The sequence below is a fragment of the Entelurus aequoreus genome, linkage group LG16 (assembly GCF_033978785.1).
Source record: "Entelurus aequoreus isolate RoL-2023_Sb linkage group LG16, RoL_Eaeq_v1.1, whole genome shotgun sequence".
In the NCBI taxonomy this organism is placed as follows: Eukaryota; Metazoa; Chordata; class Actinopteri; order Syngnathiformes; family Syngnathidae; genus Entelurus; species Entelurus aequoreus.
The window spans coordinates 32,914,646-32,933,753 of record NC_084746.1 but is presented as its reverse complement, the minus strand read 5'-3'; the positions used below and the strand labels follow the sequence as shown (position 1 = coordinate 32,933,753).

At 41.0% G+C, this 19,108-nt stretch overlaps 1 protein-coding gene and 2 long non-coding RNA genes across 5 annotated transcripts in view; 1 reads left to right on the top strand and 2 right to left on the bottom strand.

Annotated features, from left to right (window-relative positions):
- LOC133630861 (uncharacterized) overlaps nt 1–3,152 on the bottom strand; it is an 82,012-nt gene extending 78,860 nt beyond the window's left edge. Inside the window, exon 1 of the long non-coding RNA XR_009821354.1 lies at nt 2,620–3,152. This is a non-coding gene — a long non-coding RNA (uncharacterized LOC133630861). The remainder of the gene's footprint in view (nt 1–2,619) is intronic.
- kctd1 (potassium channel tetramerization domain containing 1) overlaps nt 1–19,108 on the top strand; it is a 58,790-nt gene that overhangs the window by 30,222 nt on the left and 9,460 nt on the right. Inside the window, exons 1-4 of one of the 2 annotated variants that reach the window (XM_062022672.1) lie at nt 2,544–3,059; nt 5,795–5,973; nt 8,470–8,614; nt 14,154–14,459. In XM_062022672.1, the coding sequence (XP_061878656.1) occupies nt 2,823–3,059; nt 5,795–5,973; nt 8,470–8,614; nt 14,154–14,459 (867 nt within the window). In that variant the 5' untranslated portion in view covers nt 2,544–2,822. Of the gene's footprint in view, nt 1–2,543; nt 3,060–5,794; nt 5,974–8,469; nt 8,615–14,153; nt 14,460–19,108 lie in introns of those variants that run through there. The other variant, XM_062022673.1, reaches the window with a different exon arrangement.
- Nucleotides 9,538–19,108, bottom strand: part of LOC133630860 (uncharacterized) — a 25,943-nt gene continuing 16,372 nt past the window's right edge. For both annotated transcript variants that reach the window (XR_009821353.1, XR_009821352.1), the window contains 2 exons: nt 14,122–14,451; nt 9,538–10,680 (listed from right to left, as the gene is read on the bottom strand). This is a non-coding gene — a long non-coding RNA (uncharacterized LOC133630860). The remainder of the gene's footprint in view (nt 10,681–14,121; nt 14,452–19,108) is intronic.

The window sequence follows — 19,108 nt, the reverse complement described above, 5'->3', positions numbered from 1 at the left end:
GCGTATCCAAGTCAAAGTCCTCCTTGTAAGAGTCTGTTGTCCCAGTTCTCCACAGGCCAATGGTAAAGCTTGACTGTCATCTTTCGGGAATGTAAACAATGAAACACCGGCTACGTGTTTGTGTTGCCGCAGCCGGCCGAAATACACCGCTTCCCACCTATAGCTTTCTTCTTTGCTGTCTCCATTGTTCATTGAACAAATTGCAAAAGATTCACCAACACAGATGTCCAGAATACTGTGGAATTTCGCGATGAAAACAGACGACTTAATAGCTGGCCACAATGATGTCCCAAAATGTATTCTACAAACCCTGACGTCACGCGCAGGCGTCATCATACCGAGACGTTTTCAGCAGGAAATTTTGTGGGAAATTTAAAATTGCACTTTAAAGGCCTACTGAAACCCACTACTACCAACCACGCAGTCTGATAGTTTATATATCAATGATGAAATCTTAACATTGAAACACATGCCAATACGGCCGGGTTAACTTATAAAGTGCAATTTTAAATTTCCCGCGAAACTTCCGGGTTGAAAACGTCTATGTATGATGACGTATGCGCGTGACGTCAATGGTTGAAACGGAAGTATTCGGACACCATTGTATCCAATACAAACAGCTCTGTTTTCATCGCAAAATTCCACAGTATTCTGGACATCTGTGTTGGTGAATCTTTTGCAATTTGTTTAATGAACAATGAAGACTGCAAAGAAGAAAGCTGTAGATGGGATCGGTGTATTAGCGGCTGGCTGCAGCAACACAACCAGGAGGACTTTGATTTGGATAGCAGACGCGCTATCCGACGCTAGCCGCCGACCGCATCTATGATCGGGTGAAGTCCTTCGTCGCTCCGTCGATCGCTGGAACGCAGGTGAGCACGGGTGTTGATGAGCAGATGAGGGCTGGCTGGCGTAGGTGGATAGCTAATGTTTTTAGCATAGCTCTGTGAGGTCCCGTTGCTAAGTTAGCTTCAATGGCGTCATTAGCAACAGCATTGTTAAGCTTCGCCAGGCTGGAAAGCATTAACCGTGTAGTTACAGGTCCATGGTTTAATAGTATTGTTGATTTTCTGTCTATCCTTCCAGTCAGGGGCTTATTTCTTTTGTTTCTATCTGCAGTTAAGCCCGATGCTATCACGTTAGCTCCGTAGCTAAAGTGCTTCGCCGATGTATTGTCGTGGAGATAAAAGTCACTGTGAATGTCCATTTCGCGTTCTCGACTCTCATTTTCAAGAGGATATAGTATCCGAGGTGGTTTAAAATACAAATCCGTCATCCACAATAGAAAAATGACAAAGTGTGGAATCCAATGAGCCAGCTTGTACCTAAGTTACGGTCAGAGCGAAAAAAGATGCGTCCTGCACTGCACTCTATGTAATAATGATAAATGGGTTATACTTGTATAGCGCTTTTCTACCTTCAAGGTACTCAAAGCGCTTTGACAGTACTTCCACATTTACCCATTCACACACACATTCACACACTGATGGCGGGAGCTGCCATGCAAGGCGCTAACCAGCAGCCATCAGAGGCAAAGGGTGAAGTGTCTTGCCCAAGGACACAACGGACGTGACTAGGAAGGTAGAAGGTGGGAATTGAACCCCAGTAACCAGCAACACTCCGATTGCTGGCACAGCCACTCTACCAACTTCGCCACTCTAGTCCTTCACTCTCACGTTCCTCATCCACAAATCATTCATCCTCGCTCAAATTAATGGGGTAATCGTCGCTTTCTCGGTCCTAATCGCTCTCGCTGCTGGTGTAAACAATGGGGAAATGTGAGGAGCCTTTCAACTTGCAACGTCACGCTACTTCCGGTATAGGCAAGGCTTTTTTTTATCAGTGACCAAAAGTTGCGAACTTTATCGTCGATGTTCTCTACTAAATCCTTTCAGCAAAAATATGGCAATATCGCGAAATGATCAAGTGTGACACAGAGGATCTGCTATCCCCGTTTGAATAAAACAATTTCATTTCAGTAGGCCTTTAGTAATCTAACCCGGCCGTATCGGCATGTGTTGCAATGTTAAGATTTCATCATTGATATATAAACTATCAGACTGCGTGGTCGGTAGTAGTGGGTTTCAGTAGGCCTTTAAGTTCTCATATTAAAGTGCGGGCCGCGTGTCTGAGACCCCTGGTTTATACATAGCACAAAGCAAAAAAAAAACCTTTGTATGCAGTGTTATTTCATTTTAAATTTCAAAAGAGTTTTGTGGCGCCCATTGTTTTCTTTAATTTGTGAAACTGGTCAAAATGGCTCTTTGAGTGGTAAAGGTTGCCGACTCCTGTACTAACCAAACGTGGGTCCACACAAAGTAGGCAAGACATGTATGTGTGTGTACGTGTGTGTGTGTGTGTGTGTGTGTGTGTGTGTGTGTGTGTGTGTGTGTGTGTGTGTGTGTGTGTGTGTGTGTGTGTGTGTGTGTGTGTGTGTGTGTGTGTGTGTGTGTGTGTGTGTGTGTGTGTGTGTGCGTGTGTGTTGGAAGAGGAGGGAAGCAGGAAGGGGGAGCAAAGGTCAGAAGAGGGTGGGGGGTCCAGACCAGTTCTGACAAAAAGGGGGGGAAAAGAAGGAGTAAAAACAGGATTGGTTCGACCGTGAAAATGCGACAGTCGTACCTGCTGCCAGTGAAAGAGCGACAGCCTCGATTGGAAGAAAGAGCCGCGGGCGCTGCGATGCTAATGTTGTCGGGGGCTTTGACTTCTCCCAGCCATTGCAAGCGAGCTGCTCCGCCTGACAGCCTCGCTCTCCCCAACCGCCTCGTCGCGTCCGGAAGAAGGTGCCTTTTAGCCGGCCAAAAGGACGTCAAACACAAAAGAAGATGGACGAGACGGATATCATGGACTTGACGCACCAGAAGGCGAGGAAGCGACTGCGGACAATCACTTCCGCGGACGAGGCGGTGCACGCGCCCCTCAAACGCGTGCCGATGCGGGCTGCGGAGTGCCGCGAGACGTCGCTCATGTACGCCGTGCGAGGAGAGCCGCTCCCCGCCGCCTCTCTCAAGCAAAACGACCACTCGGTCACCTCCTCTCCGACCAGCGTCATGCCGGCGCAGGTAAACGCACTCTTTCCATTCATTTTCATTCGTGATTTTTAACCACATCGATTCGACCAAAAACTTTTTTTTTTGCAGCCGTTTCCTCGTGTGTGTGTGTGCCGCAAATAGTCTATTTAGGTTAAGGCGGGGATGTCGAACGTACGGTCCGAGGGCCGGATCAGGCCCACGTACAGGTTTTCTCCGGCCCGCGGGATGAGTTTGCTAACTATAAAAATGAACCTAACATTTGTGAATGAAAGAAACTGCTGTTCTAAATGTGTCCACTGGATGTCGCAATAGCAATTCTTTGTATCCTTGTAGATCAGGGGTCGGGAACCTTTTTGGCTGAGAGAGCCATGAAAGCCAAATATTTGAAAATGTATTTCCGTGAGAGCCATGTAATATTTTTTAACACTGAATACAACTTAATGTGTGCATTTTTAAGTAAGACCAACATTTTTAGAGTATAAGTCTCTTATTATTTTTGATAACATTGTTATTCTAAAGCTAACCAATAATAAATAAAATACTTCTTACCATTAATGCAACTTCTTGAACAGGTGCGGTAGAAAACGGATGGATGGATTAAAATGCAATGTTTGCATTTGGCGGCATGCACACACGATATGGCGACATGCACACACACCTCCACAAATGCCTCATCTATTTGAAAATAATGTTTTATATTTTGAACGTTATTTTTAACACTGTGGAATTATTCATTACTTATCGTGTTAAGCAATGTCAGCTAAGATTTATCTGAGAGCCAGATGCAGTCATCAAAAGAGCCACATCTGGCTCGAGAGCCATAGGTTCCCTACCCTTGTTGTAGATCAGAGGTGTCCAAACATTTTCCAGCGAGGGCCACATAGAGAATAATTGAAGGAATGCGAGGGCCACTTTTATACATTTTGTATATGAAAAATACTCCAACCAAAACAATGTAGGTGAACATATGCTGACATTTGAAAAAAACTTCAACATCTTAGCTTTGTGTTATAGATAACAAAGCAATAAAATAATTAATGATTTTAATAATGATTTTATTCGTATTTATGTTAACTGTGCTCGAAAGTTAGCTTGTATTTACTAATATTGCTATACCGTCAATTGAAACACTTTTAAGAGCTTTAGTACACTCAAAAACATATCATGTCTCACAAGAAATGTGTACACTTTGTCATGACAGGACACACGGAAATCATCAAAGACCTTGTACAGTAAGGTTGTCGGCCATTTTGGTTTTCAGGTTCCATTTTTGGGGGATTTGTTCCCGTTTCATTTTTCATAGTTTTTTGTTCTAATTTGGGACGTGTTTAGTTTGTCTATAGAATGTGTCGCGGGCCGATAAAAACCGAGCTGCGGGCCGCAAATGGCCCCCGGGCCGCACTTTGGACACCCCTGTTGTAGATGATGCTACATATGTACAAAATAAACCACATGATGTTAAGTACATCAGTCGAGGAAAATGACCAAACTACATAAATAACATACTGTAATTTGATTTCGATCATTTTTTCATCTTGATGGATTGAAAATCAACACCAATAAGTTGACTAATGAACATTATCACATAATTAATTCAGAAAATATAAATAACGACAAATAAAGTATCCATCCAGCTATTTTCTACCGCTTTTTCCGTTCGGGGCCGCGGGGGGTGCTGGAGCCTATCTCAGCTGCATTCGGGCGGAAGGCGGGGTACACCCTGATCAAGTCGCCACCTCATCGCAGGGCCAACACAGATAGACAGACAACATTCAAAGTATATATACTATTAACCGCAACAGGCAATTGTAAAAAAAAGAAAAAGAAAAAAAACAGTATTATGATTTGTACATTGTCAGAATGTGCTTGTTCTATTTTTAAACAAAGAAAACAATCTTTGAATGTATTAATGGAAAACCCCTTGAGATGCAGCATCTCGTTTTCAAGGGGGACCAAAGACATTTAAAATTAACAATACAATACAACAAAGGACAATTTACACAACAAACAATTACAGACAATCATTAAAGACGATTTTGCTCATAAACCTCTCAGCTCACACAACTCTCAAAATGTACAATATTTACAATAGAATAACATAATGCAGTAAAATAAATATAGTATTATTAAATTAAATACCAACCAAGGGCATACTACACACAGTGGCATTCAGTTTAAAGATAAACAAAAAGAGACATTTTGAAGGGACCAATGGTTGATAAAGACCTCAGAGAGACAGGCAGATGATTCCAGTCAAAGGGGGCACTAAAAGAAAAGGACCTCCGGGCCAGCTCTTTACGCACAGTAGGGACAGTAAATGTAGGATATTGAGAGTGTCTTAGAGTGCAGGATGATGTAAAGGGCACAAGAAAACATTTCAAATATGCTGGTAGATTAAAATAAAAACATTTGAAAATAAATAGAAACCAGTGGGTCAGGATAGAGCCAGTTGAGCTGGGTGTATAAATGACAGTGATGAGTTCTGTATGGCAATCTGAAGTTGTCTTTATTTTTAAGTTATCGTGCCATGATTTTACCAGTCTGGCCCACTTGGGAGTGCATTTTTCTCCATGTGGCCCCTGATCTAAAATGGAGTTTGACACCCCTGGGTTAAGGGCAGGCTATTATTACAGCTTCCCCCAAATTAATTTTTTTTGGAGTTTATGGCCTGCAGGTGCAGATTCAAGGCAGCATTCAGGTCAAGGTCGAGCTGCAGGGAAAACTATACAGTAATCATATTTTCTCTCTCTCTTGTCCCCAATCAGGATAATCGCTCCAGCATGTCCAGGCCAATGATCACCCGGTCGCCAGTGTCCCCCCTGAGCAACCAGGGCATCCCCACGCCGGCACAGCTCACAAAGTCCAACGCCCCCGTGCATATCGACGTGGGGGGACACATGTACACCAGCAGCCTGGCCACCCTCACCAAATTCCCAGAATCAAGGTGAGTTTCCAACATGCAATAATGTAACAATGTGTGCAACAATAAAATATGTCCCCATACAGAGAGGTATTTGACTATCCTGATGCACAATGTCCATATAGTGAAGGATAAAAGAATGCGTTTACACTGCAAGCTAAAGTGGCCCAAATCGGATGTTTTTTAATCCGATTTTTTCCAGCTGACTGAAGTAAAATGTAATTTTCATCTGACTCCAGTGTAAACACACACAGGCCCCAATGTGGCCTGGACGTCACTTGCATGCGCACTTCGATAAAGTGAAAACAAAGGAAGTTGACCGGGAGGAAGTCGCTACTACTACAAAATTAAATAAAAGTCGCAACACCTTAAAATATTGTGGGGTTTTTTACGTGAAAGTAAAGTAATGTATGAATGGATGTATATCGTGTAATATTTTTGGGAGCGTTCTAATATTTTTATGGCTGTTAAGTCGAGGACACTACGTGAGATTTATTTTTCAACTCATATGTAAGCAAATATTTCTTCGGAATCAAGTACCGTATATAAATACAGTATAGGCCAAAAGTTTGGACCCACCTTCTCCTCATTCAAAACATTTTCTTTATTTTCATGACTATTTACATAGTAGATTGTCACTGAATGCATCAAAGCTATGAATGAACACATGTGGAGTTATGTACTTCACGAAAAAAAGGTGAAATAACTGAAAACATGTTTTATATTTTAGTTTCTTCAAAATAGCCACCCTTTGCTCCGATTAAAGCAGACTCTTGGCATTCTCTCAATGAGCTTCAAGCACACCTGTGAAGTGAAAACCATTTCAGGTGACTACCTCTTGAAGCTCATATAAATATATATATATATATATATATATATATATATATATATATATATATATATATATATATATATATATATATATATATATATATCAATCAATCAATCAATGTTTATTTATATAGCCCTAAATCACAAGTGTCTATATATATATATATATACATACATTATATTACTTTATTATATCCTCAAACCTCACTTTTAAAATGTGACGACTTTTATTTTGTAGCATTAGTAGCAACTTCCTTATTGATTTACGGAATCCAGTCAACTTCCTTTATTTTTACTTTATCGAACCGTCCATGCAAGTGACATTGGAGCCTGTGCGCCTTTTTACTGGAGTCTGAGCAAGATCTCATTTTACTTTTAATCCAAACAGTCTGCTGGAAAAAATCTGATTTGTGACCACTTTGACCTGCAGTGTAAACATAGTCAGTGTGAATGCAGCATTTAAAGACAGCGCCTCTGCTGGTTGCAGCCAGGTAGTGCACTCCATTTTGCCTCAGTGATCGATTCCATGCAATTGACAGTCTCATTAAGGATTGCTTCATTGATTAGTTGATTCTTTTTTCATATTCATTTGAAAGACCTGAAAGTGTTGCTGACTGTTCTGAGCTCTTGTTTCCGTGCAAGTGTTACATTTAGCTGTTTCATTGCTTTTTGTTTTGTAGCAGCTAAGTAGAGCACTCTATTTGAGGTTCCATCCATCCATCCATTTTCTACCGCTTATTCCCTTCGGGGTCGCGGGGGGCGCTGGAGCCTATCTCAGCTACAATCGGGCGGAAGGCGGGGTACACCCTGGACAAGTCGCCACCTCATCGCAGGGCCTATTTGAGGTTTACTTTTGTAAATTTTACTATGCATATTATTTGTAAACGGGTGCTAGAATCCCTTGCTAAATGTTCTGGACTCCTGTTTCCATGCAAGTGTCGTAGTTTCAGCGAGCCTACATTTTAAAGACTTGGAAGTATCTCAGAATGTTCTGGACTCCTGTTTCTACGTCAATTCTGCCTACCAAGTTGATAGTTGTAGCTAACAACTACATTTTATTTTCCTCAATTTCTTTCAGGCACAACTAATCAACATTACCGGTAATTGATTCCACGCGAATGTCTTTTTATCTGTTAGAATCTCTAAATGTTCTGAACTCCTATTTCCATGCCAGTGTCACACCAAGTAGCGACCCATAGGAGTTGTGCCATAGCTTAGCTGTTCTTCTTTACGAGCGGACTCGCTGAGACTAAACAACAGTGCCTCTGCTGGTTGTCGCCAAGTACTGCGCCCCGCTTTGTCTCAATTGTTTCAAGACGTGATTAATTATTTCCACGTGAAAGAAGCAGTTTTTTGGATCAGGTTGTTCTACCCCAAATGTGCAGAATGCAGCGTGCAGACAAAGGCGACTTGGTTGTTTTGACAGATGTCACAGCAGCAGTAAAAGGCCAAAGGGCATGTGGGGCCATCTGGAGGCTGGGAGGTCGCTGCAGGCCGTGTGCCAGAGGGTGACTGGCACTCTTCCCGCCTCGGGCAGAGCGCGACCAGCTGGCCCTGACCTCTTCAAATCTCTTTCTTTCCTTTCCTTGTCTTTTTTGTCCGCATCACTATAGTAGCTGTGCATCAGCGCCGCTCAAATAGTCGTTGACGCAACCACCCACCCCCTCCCCTTTCGCTGTGTGTGCGCAGGATCGGTCGTCTCTTTGATGGCACAGAGCCCATAGTCCTGGACAGCCTGAAGCAGCACTACTTCATAGACAGGGACGGACACATGTTCCGCTACATCCTCAACTTCCTCAGGACGTCCAAGCTGCTCATCCCGGACGACTTCAAAGTAAGAGAGTGTCATCAGCCAGTCAGCGCTTCTACAAGTCACACAATGCAAGGCTGGCGGTTACTCTCAGTCCATACAGGAGACGCTGCCGGAAAAATAGCAGAGGTCTTCCGAGCAAGATGAAAGATATTAAAGAGAAACAGATAAACCGTCATTGAAATAATAAATATTGCTACGCGCCGCATTCGGTCGCAGCGGCGAATTGCGCGACATGCGACCCATTAGTATTCCTACCATTTAACTCGTATGTACCATTTAGTCAGTAATTACTTGACTTGCCCCCCGGGAGAAAACAAAGAAGCACATCATCTGATAGATTATCCACAGCGAGGCTCCATCAGTGGAAAGTATGTCAGCTAAAATAAGCAAAGACAGGCCCAAATTGCAGCAAAGGCCACGTTCCCGCTAAGGGACCAAACTTCAATGTGGTGCGTTTGAGGCCCAGCAGCCACAAAAAAAAAAAAAAAAAAAAGCCTTTTTGTAGGCTTTTCGAAAACAGCACAGTAATCCTGTCATGTTGAGGATCTTTGGCGGTTGTTTTTGTAGTTGGTGCTTCAATACAGCCGTGTTACAAGAATATACAGCAGAGCTAGGCAAATATTTTTACTCGGGGGCCACATTGAGAGAAAAAAATGTGTCTGGGGGGGGGCCAAGGTGTATGTGTGTAGAGATTATATGTACACATTTAGCTGTAAAAATCTGCTGTACAGTGTGTGTTTGGGTCCCTTTTTTTCAGGAACACTAATACCAAAAGTCACAATGTCCAGTAGAGTTCTAAAAACGTTACGACAGACCACCTCAAAAAAACGGAATGGAATTTTACAGTTTATTACCGACTGGGACACCCAAAATGTACAATAAAATAAAGTGGGATTTACAATATTAACTATGAACAATAAAACACTGAATATTAACAACATATGAACATTGCTCCTCTTTTATTTCTCAGACCAGCTCCTCGATCTTTTACAATCAAGCAAAACAACAAAAATGTAAAAAATAGCAAACTATGATGGCAAAGGGTAATACACACCTACAATATGATATATTATCATGTAAAAATCTGTTTCTGACACATGCATTTTGGGCTGGCTGCTCTGAAACAAACCCCGCCCACTCTGGTTTGTTGTTGGTCTGAGCTGCTGTGACCTAGATTACCGTAATAACTTGTATAACACCCAAAAGCGCAGATTTCAACCATTGAAATACTTTCTATAGTTCAAGACTGACGGTCATTTAAAAACAACACTGCACAGCATAATGGCGGCTACAGGTTTGATGTTAAAGGTCTGAAAAAATAATGTTGAACGTCCGGCGGGCCGGATTGAAAATCTTAACGAGCCGCATGTGGCCCGTGGGCCGTATTTTGCCCAGGTCTGATAAAGAGGATATTTAACTAGCACTGCCCTACAAAAATCAGAGCGCTCTTTTAAAAAGCTGATTTTTTTTCTTCCCTTTTTTGCAGAAGAGCCTTAAAACAGAAGTTATATTATTATACAGAGGATTTTAAACTACAATTGTTTCAATGGATACTCAAAATACAGCAGAGGGCCTCTACTGTTTTTTAGAGAGATCTTTAAAAACAGCAGTTTTATTATTTAGAGGATCTTAGACTATCATTGTTGTAGTATATCCTTACAAACAGCAGATGTTCTCTGTCATGAAGAGGATTTTAGGCTACATTTTTTTTGCAGAAGATCCCTAAAAACAGCAGTTCTGTTATGTAGAGCATCTTGCATTGATGCAGTAGATCTTTAAAAACAGCATGGTACTTTTGTCAAAAAGAAGATCTTTGGCTGCAAGTTTTTGCAGTAGATTCCTAAAAACAGCAGTTCTTTTATGTAGTGGATGTTAGACTTGCATTGATGCAGTAGATCTTTAAAAACAGCATGGTACTTTTGTCAAAAAGAAGATCTTTGGCTGCAAGTTTTTGCAGTAGATTCCTAAAAACAGCAGTTCTATTATGTAGTGGATGTTAGACTTGCATTGAAGTAGTAGATCTTTAAAACAGCATGGTGCTTTTGTCAAAAAGAGGATCTTTGGCTGCAAGTTTTTGCAGAAGGTTCCTAAAAAGAGCAGAGTTCCCCTGTTATAAAGAGGCTTTCTGGTTAACATTTTTTCAATAAATCATTAAAAATAGTAGCATGCTCTTGTCCGTACATGTTTTGCAGCATATCCCCAAAAACAGCAGAGGCTATTTGTCTAGCCTTTGTGCTGCAGATTCTTAAGTCAAAGTTAAAGTACCAATGATTGTCACGCACATACTAGGTGTGGTGAAATTTGTCCTCTGCATTTGACCCATCCCCTTGTTTTAAAAACAGCATGGTACCTTTTGTCAAACAGTTATTTGGCTATACAACCTTTTTGCAGTAGATTCTTCTAAACACTGGAGTGCCCTTGTTATAAAGAGGCTTTCTGGTAAACATTATTCCAGTAAATCCTTAAAAAAAAGCAGAGGGCTACGGTTATACCGGGGATCTTATGGTACATCTTTGGCAGTAGATCCTTTAAAAAAAAAAGCAGCAGAGTTCTCCTATCATAGAGGATCTGTGGTATATTAGCTCTTTAAACATAGCAGAGTGCTTTAGGCATATAGAAGATTATTAAATATAATAATTCCAGTTTATAATAGATAGATCTTTGGCTCCTATAACATTATTACCGTATTTTCCGGACCATATAGCGCACCGGATTATAAAGCGCACTGCCGATGAGCGGGTCTAGTCGGGTTTTTTTCCATACAAAAGGCACACCGGATTATAAGGCGCATTAAAAGGGTAATATAATAAAACAAATGTCTAAATGTAAAACACTTCCTTGTGGTCTACATAACATGTAATGGTGGTTCTTTGGTCAAAATGTTGCATGGATTATGTTTTACAGATCATCTTCAAGCCGCTTTCTGACAGTCGCTTCAGGATGCGTCGTTTTGTGGGCGGTCTTATTTACGTGGCTCACCTTCGACAGCGTCTTCTCCCCGTCATCTTTGTTGTAGCGGTGTAGCGTGCAAGGACGGGAGTGGAAGAAGTGTCAAAAGATGGAGCTAACTTAATGACATTCAGACTTTACTGAAAACTATAACGGCGCAGCATAACTACTGCAATAACAACGCTGGAAATGTGTCCCGTGAAAAACCGTCCGACGGAACTCTCTAATAACTAAAGTTCCTTGGTTGAATAATGTAAACTCACGACGCTATGTTTTAGTGCTTTCATGGCGAGTTTACCGACAGATACAAGTAAGAACTTTACACTACTTTATATTAGAAATGGCAACAGCGTAGGATGAATGTCCCATAACAAGAAGATAGACAAAAATAAGACGCTTATCGACAACGCAGTCGACACGGATTACAAAGGCGGACGCGCACACATTTTTTAGGACTTATGCAGATCCCAAATACAGATCAGCAGGTACCAGAAGGTAAGAAAAGTTGTTTTTGCATAATATTGCGAAACAAAACGCCAGATAATATGTCTTACCTTATACACACACCATAATAATACTCGTATGTTGAAGCACAGTATAATCAATCAAGCGGTGCGGCTTCATAGCTTACCAAAGTCATACTAAAACAGTTTGATAGATTTTTGAGCGCCGTGTGTAATGTTCAAAATTTCAATGGAACATAAAAATTTTGGTTTTGTTTACTTGAGTCATATTGCAGTCTACATGTATCGCTTATGTGTGAAGGCCATCTACTGGTCACACTTATCATTTCACCATTTACCAAATAAAATAGCTTCGAGGTCGGTAAGCACAACCAAAATTATTCCGTACATTAGGCGCACCGGGATATAAGGCGCACTGTCGAGTTTTGAGAAAATGAAAGGATTTTAAGTGCGCCTTATAGTCTGAAAAATACGGTACTTCATTTAAGAAATTCAATGTACTCGCCATATGCAATGCTTGTATGCTACTGTAAACAACCTGGGAGCAATGTGTGCACACTCGTTATTGACATCTAATGTAAGACCGGGCATTGACTGCATGAACACAGACTAAAAAGAGCTGTTGACGACAGGCCATGCTGGTTGGACTAAACACAAAAACCGTAAGAATACGTGCAGACTAAAATCTCAGCCGGACACTTTTAATGTGTTCCAGAAAATGGACATAAGGATGAGGATGGGGATAAGACAGGACATTACAGGCCTACTGAAATGAATTTTTTTTATTTAAACGGGGATAGCAGATCCATTCTATGTGTCATACTTGATCATTTCGCGATATTGCCATATTTTTGCTGAAAGGATTTAGTAGAGAACATCGACGATAAAGTTCGCAACTTTTGGTCGCTGATAAAAAAAAGCCTTGCCTGTACCGGAAGTAGCGTGACGTCACCAGTTAAAAGGCTCCTCACATTTCCCCAGTTTACAACAGCAGCGAGAGCGATTCGGACCGAGAAAGCGACGATTACCCCATTAATTTGAGCCAGGATGAAAGATTCGTGGATGAGGAACGTGAGAGTGAAGGACTAGAGTGCAGTGCAGGATGCATCTTTTTTCGCTCTGACCGTAACTTAGGTACAAGCTGGTTCATTGGATTCCACACTCTCTCCTTTTTCTATTGTGGATGACGGATTTGTATTTTAAACCACCTCGGATACTATATCCTCTTGAAAATGAGAGTCGAGAACGCGAAATGGACATTCACAGTGACTTTTATCACCACGACAATACATCGGCGAAGCACTTTAGCTACGCAGCTAACGTGATAGCATCGGGCTTAACTGCAGATAGAAACAAAAGAAATAAACCCCTGACTGGAAGGATAGACAGAAAATCAACAATACTATTAAACCATGGACATGTAACTACACGGTTAATGCTTTCCAGCCTGGCGAAGCTTAACAATGCTGTTGCTAACGACGCCATTGAAGCTAACTTAGCAACGGGACCTCACAGAGCTATGCTAAAAACATTAGCTATCCACCTACGCCAGCCAGCCCTCATCTGCTCATCAACACCCGTGCTCACCTGCGTTCCAGCGATCGACGGAGCGACGAAGGACTTCACCCGATCATAGATGCGGTCGGCGGCTAGCGTCGGATAGCGCGTCTGCTATCCAAGTCAAAGTCCTCCTGGTTGTGTTGCTGCAACCATCCGCTAATACACCGATCACACCTAAAGCTTTCTTCTTTGCAGTCTTCATTGTTCATTAAACAAATTGCAAAAGATTCACCAACACAGATGTCCAGAATACTGTGGAATTTTGCGATGAAAACCGAGCTTTTTGTATTGGATACAATGTGTCCGAATACTTCCGTTTCAACCATTGACGTCATGCGCATACGTCATCTTCCAAAGACGTTTTCAACCGGAAGTTTAGCGGGAAATTAAAAATTGCACTTTAAAAAGTTAACCCGGCCGTATTGGCATGTGTTGCAATGTTAAGATTTCATCATTGATATATAAACTATCAGACTGCGTGGTCGGTAGTAGTGGGTTTCAGTAGGCCTTTAACTCAGTGTTGACCCAAGATGACTGACAATAACAATCACTCACTTGTCCTCGTGCCTTTCGTCCTTCTCTCCAAGGACTACAGTCTGCTGTACGAGGAGGCCAGATACTTCCAGCTGCAACCCATGCTCTCCGAGCTGGAGCGCTGGCGCCAGGACCAGGAGCTGGGCCGGGTGTCACGTCCCTGCGAGTGCGTGGTGGTGCGCGTGGCGCCCGACCTGGGCGAGAGAATCACGCTGAGCGGCGACAAGGCGCTGATAGAGGACGTCTTCCCCGAGATCGGCGACGTCATGTGCAACTCGGTCAACGCCAGCTGGAACCATGACTCCACGCACGTCATCCGCTTCCCGCTCAACGGCTACTGCCACCTTAACTCTGTCCAGGTAAGAACAGCTGGTTAGTCACATCACAACATATCAAAGCAGTCACAAGATACCGTCTAGGCCAGGGGTGTCAAACTCGTTTTTATTGAGGGCCACATCGCAGTTATGGCTGCCATCAGAGGGTCGCATTTAACATTAAATTATTTAAGGAATTTGCCTATGAATTTTATTATTAAATATATTTTTTACGCACACTGTGGAAAAAAAAAATCTGTTTTTTTCACATTGAAATTCTGGTCACCATTTTTTTTAAATGCAAAATCTACAGATTTTTAAAAACATTATATTACTGTAGATGGAAAACAGTACCCACTGTTTATTTACCATTTTAAAATGGTACCACAGTTATTTTACGGTAAAATACCAGCAGCTTAGTTGCCAGAATCTTACTGTAAAATTTAAGGTAGTTTGTTCAACATTTTACTCTAAATAGAAAAACAGTACCACTGTTATTTTTTAATTCTGGCAACTGAGCTGCCAGATTGTTACCGTAAAATAACTGTGGTACCATTTTGCCATTTACAGTAACAACAACCGTAGATTTTACAGTAAAAAAAAAAAAGGCAGCATGCATTTTATAGTAAAAACAGTGGTAGAGTTTTTCTCAATTTTAAGTTTTCAGTTGAATATGCTGTAGAAAAACATTGTCATTTTAACATCCTATTGTCCTTTTTACAGTGTACAATTTGATAAATAACTTCCTTTGATAAGTCAAGCAGATATTGAAGTATTTGTTTTTATTTTAACAAATAAAAATGTGTGGAAACTATGGTGATGTATTGTTTGTTGCAATATTGCATAATATTAACATTTAAAAAGGTATGCAATTTCATGCAGTGCATATACAGTATATCTTTTTTTGTCAAAATGAAAAGAACAAATACATTTAGTACGAAAAGATTAGGTACTTCATTGATGCATATTTTCCTAGGCGTTCGCGGGTCATATAAAATGATGTGACGGGCCAGATACGGCCCTCGGGCCTTCAGTTTGACACCAGTTCTCTAGGCCCTTTAGGCAGACAGATTGGCAAAATTCTAAAATAAAACTGGATACAGAGGTAAGATCTCAACATCGATGACTTAATCGAAAGAACAAAAAAGATTACCGATGCAATTGTTGGTGAGCAGTGTGCAGCTGCAGTGTTTATAGACTTATCATAAGCATTTTAACCAATAAATCAATATATATTAATTAACAAATTAGAATGGAATGACATCAGCGGGTTGGTCTTTAACTTTAACACAGGTCTACCACGCTAAATATATCTTACGGCGTACCCCAGGGATCAATACTAGGACCAAAAATGTTCAATTTCCAATATAGACCACATTTGTAAAGTTCCAAAGGACTTAAAGTTACATGACCTCATTTTGTTTCGGATAAAACACACAGAAGCTAATATAAATAATAGAATAAATGAATAAACAATATTATTCATGACAACTTCATTGATTATTTATTTATTTGATTTGTTTGGCGTTAATATTGAGCACAGGAAGTGAACAAATGTGTTAGAAAGTGTTTTGAAAATAAACTGCTTCTTCCTACTCCTTTTCGGACACGTGGTACTGAGAAACTGGATATATGTGATGGACCATATTGTAACTGAATGCATGTTCGAAATAAATTAAAACTAACCAACTGGCGCCCCGTGGGCTAAATCAGGTCCATTAGTGACATCATACCGGAGGGAAATTTGAGAGCATTTTTGTAGTAGATACTTTAAAACAGTAGTGGGCAATTATCCTTTAAAAGCTCTTTGACTAGCATGTTGTTCCAGTATATCTTTAAAAACAGAACAATGCTATTGTGACATCCTCTTGAGAGCTATCATTCTCTGCAGTGGGCATTAAACAGAACAAACACAAATGTCCACTACAGAGAACTCAGGTTCTGAGGATGATATAGAACACAGGTGTCAAACTCAAAGCCCGGGGGCCACATCTGGCCAGCGACATCATTTTATCTGGCCCGCAAACACCTGGAAATTGAATGTGTCAATAAAGTACTTCATATTTTCTCACTAAATGTAATTGATTGGTTTCATTTTGACAGACAAAATATATGTACTGCTTGAATTTGCATACCTTATAAACTTTTACAGTATCCAATTTTGCAACAAACATTACAATATATTATCATACTTTCCAAACATTTTTTGTCTAAATAAAATAAATAGAAATACTTAACTTTACAGCAAACTACCCATCAAATTATTAAAAATAACACATTTTACGTTGTTCTTTACAGCATATTACTGTAAATTGAAAAAAACTAAAAAATGTAGGCGTTAAAATTCTGTTGACTGAGCTGCCAGTTTTTGACTGTAAAATCTACGGTTGTTGTTTTTAACGGTGTATTACTGTAAATGGAAAGACGGTACATTTGGTTTTACGGTAGAAAAACTGGCTGCTAAGTTGCCAGAATGAAAAAATAACTTGTAGTGTTTTTCCATGAACATTATAATGTAGTAAAAACCAACGTATATTTAACACAAACATTATGGCAACTACGGTAAGCTGCCAGCTTTTTCCGTGAACCCCCCCCCCCCAAAACAGTGGTACTGTTTTTCCATTTACCGTAAAATGTTGTAAAAAATTTAAAAACAATATTTTACAGTGAAATTTTGTAAATGTAAAGTTTTTACTGTAAAATCGACAGTCTACTTAAAACAATTTATATAATTAATAATGAAATTCAAAGGCAAATTCATACATTATTCCGTTACAAGCGGCCCTCTGATGGCAGCCATAACTGCGATGTGGCCCTCAATGAAAACGAGTTTGACATTCCTGATAAAGAAGATCTTTGACTACCGTTCATGCTGTAGATCGTTAAAAACAGCAGACCGAGATCTTTGACGAGGTCCTTAAAAACAGCAGAAACCTGCTGTGATATAGATGTGATCTGCGGTTGTGCTATTTGCGCTCCCTGCTTAAAAACAGCCGAGCCCTTCTGGCAAATAGAGGATCTTTGGCTATTGTTTTTTGTAGATCCTTAAAAACAGAAGGGGGTCTTTGACAAGCATTTTTGCAGTGGTTCTTTAAAAAACAGCACATACGTTTTTGGCTAGAATTCAAATTAAAATATGACGTAATTAGTTTATGTTGAATAATAAGGTACGGTAATGTTTTCAATCAACATTTGAAAATGGTTTCCATTGACTTTTCTGAAGTAGAGTTCCAATATGAATTACTAAGGAAAGCGAGGTATATTTGAGTAGATTACACAGATCTGGACAGCGTCTGAGGACGTCTCCAAAAGACAAAACAACAAAAAACCATCTCTGAAGTGAGTGCAAAGAGAGAGAGAGATCGCAGCGAGACACTGAGCATGCTCCGTCCCTGGCAGCTTGTCCCCAGGCAGGGCCCATAATCCTGTTTGGTTATTAAAGCATGCCGGCGGTGGATGCTGTATCTGCGGCTAATGGAGGCAGGGCAGGGAGGGGAGCGGGGGAGGGGGGATCTTTGTAGTTTTGGCGGGGGCTTGGGCCGGGAGGGGTTTTTTGGGGGGGGTGAAATGGGTGGAGTTTTTATTTTTTTGAGCTGAGCGACCCACACCGAGCCAAGTGCTCGGGAGAAAGCCACACTGCTCCCTGGGGCCTCTTCGATGGAATGTGATCCTGCAGGCCCCCAGGACACGTCTGTAGATGTCTGCAAGGCGGCGAGCACACAAACACAAACAAGGAGACAATAGACTCTGTAAAGGAAAGTCAAACAACCGGCGTCCTCCACAATGGACATTTGTGATTATTTTTCACCCAGAATTTGTAAATCTGATGGGGAAAAAATACCCCCAAAAATGTCCACTGCAGAGGACGCTGGTTCCATGGAGGATATCCATACAGGATCAGGCGGGGGTTCTCTATTAACTGTCAGATTGTTTTTGTGCTTGCAGATGACAGAAATATAAAACCCCAAACCAGTGAAGTTGGCACGTTGTGTAAATGGTAAATAAAAACAGAATACAATAATTTGCAAATCCTTTTCAACCTATATTCAATTGAATAGACTGCAAAGACAAGATACTTAACGGGAATCTGGAGAAATCACTGCACGTAAGCGATGATATTACGGACCTTCGATCCCTCTGCACAGCACAGCATCAAAAAGAGACATCATTGTGTAAAGGATATCACCAGATGGTCTCAGGAACACTTCAGAAAACCACTGTCAGTAACCACAGTTCGTCACTACATCTATAAGTGCAAGGTAAAACTATTATGCAAAGCAAAAGCCATTTATCAACAACACGCTGGGCCAAAGCTCATCTAAGATGGACTGATGCAAAGTGGAAAAATGTTCTGTGGTCTGATGAGTCCACATTTCCAATTGTTTTTGGAAACTGTGGACGTCGTGTCCTCTGGACCACAGAGGAAAAGAACAATCCGAATTTTTATAGGCGCAAAGTTCTAAAAGCCAGCATCTGTGATGGTATGGGGGTGTATTAGTGCCCAAGGCATGGGTAACTTACACATCTGTGAAGGCACCATTAAAGGCCTACTGAAATGAATTTTTTTTTATTTAAACGGGGATAGCAGATCCATTCTATGTGTCATACTTGATCATTTCACGATATTGCCATATTTTTGCTGAAAGGATTTAGTAGAGAACATCGACGATAAAGTTCGCAACTTTTGGTCGCTG